This window comes from Chroicocephalus ridibundus, chromosome 1 (assembly GCF_963924245.1).
Source record: "Chroicocephalus ridibundus chromosome 1, bChrRid1.1, whole genome shotgun sequence".
In the NCBI taxonomy this organism is placed as follows: Eukaryota; Metazoa; Chordata; class Aves; order Charadriiformes; family Laridae; genus Chroicocephalus; species Chroicocephalus ridibundus.
In genome coordinates this window covers 61,280,753-61,286,879 of record NC_086284.1, presented here as the reverse complement: position 1 = coordinate 61,286,879, position 6,127 = coordinate 61,280,753, and the positions used below count along the sequence as shown (strand labels likewise).

Genomic DNA, 6,127 nt, shown 5'->3' with positions numbered 1-6,127 from the left:
GCTCCGCCGGCCGGGTCCCGACGGCGCTGGGCCAGCACCCCGGGAAAGGCATCGCCCGGCGGCCCTCGGTCCCTCGCTGAACACATCTGACAACCCAAACCGCTCCCTGGGCTAAAGAAAAGAAAAGAAAGAAAGAGAGAGAGAGAGAAAAAAAAAACAAACGAGAAGGGAAATGTGAGCTCTCGGGCTTGGCCACTTTCTCCTCTCCAGGGCTGGACGGAGGCTACCAAAAATACGGGGAGGCGCAGAAGGCCACGATTTACGGCTCGAAGCAGCCCTGCGCAGAGCTCGTCGCCCGGCTATTGCCTCTCCACCTTCCTCCCGGAGCGCCCGGCTTTGTCACCCCGTGGAGCAATGAGCTCCCGGCCACACAGGCACCGGGAGAACGAGCGTAAGCCCGAGGAAGGCAGAAGGCGAAGGGAGCTGCGATCTTGCCGTTGTTGAGCTTTTCCTGAAGGAGATCCTGCCTTGCGAGTCATTCGGGGAAGAGGCAAACACTCACCCTTTTCTTTTAGCCCAGAGACTTTCCAATTTTATTTCTTTTTTTTTTTTTTTTTTTTTTTTTCTGGACGGGGAGACCAGCTGGAAGAAATCCTCGTGTTCCAGTAACCGGCGGATTTTTTAAAAGCATTTGTTTTGCAGCCGCCGCTCAGCCCCTCACATGCTTTACAGCAGGTTTCAGAGAGCCCTTGGCATAAAAACGAAACAGCTCGTGCAGTTTCAACACGTTTTATTATATTTCTGTATGCATTACTCTCAAAACATATCACAAGAAATGATGAAACCACTTAAACCTTCAAATAAAAAATCTGAAACAGTTTATGCTCACAATTGTACATATTTATAGTTAAGAAACATTCTTTATAAATACTGTTTCCTCTGTAGCAAGTTAATACCATAATTTAATTACAAATGGATAAATATGGTAACAGGTATTTACAGGAGGAAGGGTGTTATTACGGAAAAGCTAACGGCACGACGTTTATTTTTCCTCACAATCTTCCGAACAGGAACTAACAAATTGAACTTGCAAAAGCACTAAAACATCACATGTAAACCCAGCTAACAGAAAAAATACATTCACAAGCGTTGTTGTTCGTGTGTGTGTCTGTGAATAACAGAATGGAGACTTTGGCACGGTATTTCTTCCCCAGTCTATAGTTGAAATGCAGTTTACAATCAAGTTGCCTCTTAAAAAGGAACACAATATTCAAGATATCACAATTACAAAAGAAACCATGTTTTCTTCCACGTTACTTTTTTTTTAAAGGGGTGAACTAAAAAAGGAGGAGAGAGGGAGGCGGGGAGGGGAAGCGGGAGAAAAGAAAACAAGTCCATCACTTTTCTCCGGGGGGGGGAGGGAAAAAAAAAAAAGAAAGACCAAAAAAAAAAGAAGAAGAAGAAGAAGAAGGGGACCAATCCGCGGTTTACAAACGGGACGAACTTCTATACACCAAGAATCCAGGAAAACTTCGTTCCCCACCTCGCCGGAGGAAGGAGAGGGCCGCTATGTACAGAGTTCGTGGGGCGGGAGGGCGCTGGCTGCTCCGGGCGGGGAGGCGCAGGGGCCGGGGGGAGTTTTGAGTCTCTGATCTTTTGTCTGGAGGCTCCGGAGGGAGAGTTTCTTTCCGCCGGCTTGAGAAGCTTTTTTGCTGGGTGGTGTGTTGGTGGCGTTTGGGGTTGGAGGTTTTTTTCCCCCTTTTCTCTCTCTCCCCTTTCCGTTCCTCTATTTATTTACTCATTCTCTTATGTTTTTCAGCACGTACTTTTACAGATTTTTTTTTTTCTGGTTCAAAATGTTCTCAAAAAAAGAAAAAAAAAAGGAAAAATCCAACAAAAATTTTAAAAAGGCCCGAAGGCGGGAGGGGTGTGGGGAGATAAAGGTTCCCCCCCGTCCCCATCCTGCTCGGCCGTCATTTCGCTGCCAGCGGGTGCGGCGGCATCTTCCCGGCGCGTCTCCGGCAGGCCGGCTCCCTCCATCCCTCCTGCCCGCCGCCGCCGCCGGGGCGGGGAGGGCGCGGGGGGGGCCGTGCAGAGCAGTCCGGCGGGGCCCTACACGTACCACTCGTTGAAGTTGGAGGAGAGGCCGCTGTGGCCGCTGCCGCCGCCGCCGCCGCCGCCGCCGCTGCCGCCGCCGCCGCCGCCGCCGCCGCCGCCCCGGTGCACGGCGGACACGGCCGCCGCCGCTGCCGCCGCCGCCGCCGCCGCCGCCGGGGAGAGGTTGCTGGTGCTCTGCGACTCGGCGCTGGGGGACACCAGCCCCGGGGGGGTGGAGGACTCGTAGCCGGAGCTGGCGGCCGGGGAGGACTCGGAGCCTTGCGGGGACGACTCGTGCACCTGGGGGGCAAAGGCAACACGGCCGGGTGGAGGGGGGACGGGGAGGCCGCCGCCGCCCCCCGGGCGCGCCCCCCGCCGCCGGCTCGGCCCGCCGCCGCCGCCCCCGGGCCCCGCGCCCGCCGCCCGCCGCCCCGACGGGGCGCCCGGTGCGGGGCGGCCGCCCTCCCGCCTCCCGCCGCCGGCTGCGGGGCCGGGTACCTTCATGTGCTTCCGCAGGGAGCTGGGGTGGGTGTAGGACTTGTCGCACATCTTGCACAGGTAGGGCTTGTCCGAGGTGTGGACGTGCATGTGCTTCTTGCGGTCACTGCTGTTGGCGAAGCGCCGGTCGCAGCCTTCGAACTCGCACTGGAAGGGCTTCTCCCCTGCAAGAGAGCGGCGGAGCGGCGGGGCTGAGCGCGGCCGCCCCCGCGCAAAAACCGCGCAACCCCCGCGCAGCCCCCGCGCCCGGCTCCCGCGGGCTTTCCCCCCCCCACCCCCCCGCCTCCCTCTTTCTCCGCTCCTCTCCCGGCCCCCTGCTCCCAGCCGCTTCGCCCGGCAGCTTCCTAAAGCAAGAGGCCGGTTTTGCCCCGGCCCCCGCGGCGCGGAGGGGCCGCGCCGCTCCCGCTTCGCCCGGCAGCGAGGCAAGGACCGGCCCCCGCCGGATTTTCCTACCAAACCTCCCCCCGCCGGTCCGGGCACTCCCCCGGCCCGGCACATCCCGCCTGCCGCCCCTTCTCGGGCGCTTGGTTTTACTTCGACCGGGGCCGGCCCCGAAAGAGATTGAAGAAGAAAAGCGAATTAAAAAAAAAAAAAAAAAAAAAAAAAAAAAAAAGCAGCATCGAGCCGTTTCGCCTCGGTACCAAATCCGCTATCCTGTTAAACTGGAAACCATTACGGACAGATTTAAGGCCGGGCAGATTGTTTCGTGTACGGATATTCGAGATAAACGCGCATCCGCTGGGAAAACTAAACGTCTGTAAAATACTTCATTTAATTTTCATAGGGATGCCTCTCGCCCGGCTGCCAGGACTCCAAATGCCGGGGAGTAATTTGGAGGTGAGAACTCCACATCCCCCCCCGCCTTTGGAGAGGGAAGCATTTAACATTAAATTCCATTAGCACCTAAATTGTTTCTTAAAGACATCCGCTCAGACACAATGACTTCAGTGCGGGCATCTCATGCAAATACATTTCTCAAATTTTAAACCTTGTTAAAGCTCGTCTCGCACCTCGCATCGGGCTCAGCACTTGAGAAAACAATAGGCCTGGAGATTTTTAGCCTTTCTCCGGGTAAATATTTAGAGTGGAAGTCGCTAAAATATTTGGCCGTCTTTTATGAAATAGTCTGGCACGGTTCGGGCCGGCAGGAGTAGTAAATGAATAATAGATGAGGCGGGAGGATGCGTTTATTTTTGTTACCCTTCGGCTCAGGCGATTTTCCATCGGGAAAGCCTGGGCTCCTTCGCCCCTCTTCCACCTGATTTGGGTGGAAGTTGCCGAGCCTCAAAGCCTCTGTTCCCTATTACATAATTTAATAAACTCTTGCAAAAGCACCTTAAATCACCTCTCGAGTGAGACTTTAAAAACACTTCTTTTTTTTTTTTTCTTTTGAAATGAGAAAATTTTATTGCCTTGCTCACACCATTTAAATTTAATGGAAAGCATTCCCAGAAAGGGACGTTTTGCCACTTCCAACGGGATTTCGGACTAATGACGCATTTTGCACGTATTTATATAGTTTCTCTCTCTCGGTATCCACACATGAAAGCCATGCTCACAAGCGCTGAAGTTACACGCCAATACGTTGCACGTACGTTGCACGTTGCAAATGTATAAGGCGTTTTATGTGTCTTCCCGTCTTTTATCAGGACGGCAGAATTAAGTTCCCGCTGTATTTTGCTTTTCCGCAGAAAGACCCCGCCGAGCCTCGGCACGAATCTACATCGCTCACCTCGAAAATTAAAAGAAATCAGGAAAATATCCTTTCGAAATCTGGGAAGGGGGTGGGGGAAGAGAGGGATGCTGGCGGGGAAGAAACCAAAACAAACGCAGCCGTGTGATGGAGCAGGGAAAAAAAAATAAAAATTAAACGGGATCCTTAATTTATCACTCTCATCATTTTACATCTCTCTGCCTGAGTCTCTTATCTGTTTATATAGACATATATATAGGCACGGGCAGAGGGGGAAAATCTGCCGAAAGAAACCCGAATTACCTGTGTGCGTCCTTTTGTGAATTTTGAGGTTTTCTGATCTGGCGAAAACTTTTCCGCAGCCGGGGAAGGGGCAGGGGAAGGGTTTCTCTCCCGTGTGCACTCGGATATGATTGACCAGTTTGTATTTCGCTTTGAAGGGCTTGCCTTCCCGGGGACACTCCTCCCAGTAGCAGACATGGTTGCTCTGCTCGGGTCCCCCAACGTGCTCCACCGAGACGTGGGTGACCAACTCGTGCATGGTGCTGAAAGTTTTATTGCAACTTTTTTTGGGGTTGTTCAGCTGCTCGGGGTCGATCCACTTGCAGATGAGCTCTTGCTTGATGCACTGCTGCCGCATGTAGCGGAAAAAGGCACCTGGGTGGTGGTGGTGGTGGGCTGCCATGTTCATGCCCATATTCATATTCATGGGGCCGTACTGGTTGTGCAGCTGAGCCGCCGAGTACGGGTCAGTCCTGGGGCTGGAGACCTGGCGGTACTGATCCGACCGGGCGAACACCTCCCCCGGCAAGCCCAGGCGCATCTGCCCGTTGAGGACGTTTTGGGAGGCGTGGGGGCCGTGCTGGTCGTGGATGCCCGGGAAGAGGAGGTGGCTCTGAGCGTCCGTGTGCGGGTGGTGCAGGCTGCCGGCCGCAGGGCCGAAGATGCCGTGCTGCCCGCCGGCCGGCGACGAGTCCCCGAAGCCGCGGCTGCGAAACAAGAAGTCCCGGGTGGAGTTGAAGGGCGCCCCGGAGTAGGAGCCGACGTGGGCGGCGTGGGGACCCAGGGCGGCGGCGGGGTAGCCGGGCGCCTGCGAGGTGAACGCCGAGCTTTGCCCGGGGGAGAGGTCGTGGGCCCCGGCGTTGAGCTTGAAGGCGCCCATGTGCGCCGCCGCCGCCGAGTCCACGAAGCTGTTCTGCGCCGCCAGGCTCAGCTCCCGGTCCTGCATCTCCGCCGCGGCCGAGTGGTGATGCCGGGCGAAGGTGCCCACGCCGAGGGCCGGGAACTGCGGGCCGGCGTCCAGCAGCATGGTCCGCGCCGCTCCGGGGACGGGGCCGCCGCCGCCGCCGCCCCGCTACCGCCGCCGCCGCCCGCCCGGCCCCGCGCGGGGCCGCCGCCGCCGCCGCTGCCGCTCCGCGCCGCTTCCCCCCGGCAGCCGCCGCGTCCCCCCGCCTCCGCCGCCGCCCGCGCCCGCACCGGCCCGCTGCCGCCGCCGCCGCCGCCGCCGGAGCCGTATCCGGAGCCAGGCAGAGCAGAGTCCAAAGGCGAGCGGAGAACCAAAGTGTATTAAAGGAGCTGAGGCGGGGGCGGGCAGGGGAGGGGAGGGGGAGCAGGGGAGGGACGGGGCTGGGGACGGGGACGGGGAGGGGGGGGGGGGCAAGGCTCGCCTCGCCGTTCCCTGCGGCACACACACACACACACACACTCACACTCACACACACACTCACACACGCCGCCTCCCCCCCCCACTCCGCCGCCACCGGGATGTCAGCGCCGCCCGACCCCCGCCCGCCCGGCCCCTCGCCGCTCCCCGCCGCCTCGGCCCCCCGCCGCCCCCGGGCCCCCGCTCTCGTTTTATCCTCCGCCGGGCATTAGCGGTGCCTCTCACGGAGAAAAAAA

General features: G+C 58.0%; 1 protein-coding gene across 1 annotated transcript; it reads right to left on the bottom strand.

Annotated features, from left to right (window-relative positions):
• Positions 1 to 720: 720 nt before the first annotated feature.
• ZIC2 (Zic family member 2) lies at positions 721 to 5,618 on the bottom strand. The gene is made up of 3 exons (XM_063337015.1): positions 4,532 to 5,618; positions 2,536 to 2,699; positions 721 to 2,337 (listed from the first exon to the last, which is right to left on the bottom strand). The coding sequence occupies exons 1-3, from the start codon at positions 5,535 to 5,537 to the stop codon at positions 2,053 to 2,055; spliced, it is 1,455 nt and encodes a 484-aa protein (XP_063193085.1). The 5' UTR covers positions 5,538 to 5,618; the 3' UTR covers positions 721 to 2,052.
• Between the last annotated feature and the right edge of the window lie 509 nt (positions 5,619 to 6,127).

Excerpts from the sequence above, each read along its gene's own strand:
- ZIC2 (XM_063337015.1), bottom strand. The coding sequence starts at position 5,537 with ATGCTGCTGGACGCCGGCCCGCAGTTCCCGGCCCTCGGCGTGGGCACC. Across the intron at positions 2,700-4,531 it reads TCACAAAAGGACGCACACAG|GGGAGAAGCCCTTCCAGTGC; the intron begins GTAATTCGGGTT and ends GCTCTCTTGCAG. Across the intron at positions 2,338-2,535 it reads CCCTGCGGAAGCACATGAAG|GTGCACGAGTCGTCCCCGCA; the intron begins GTACCCGGCCCC and ends TTTGCCCCCCAG.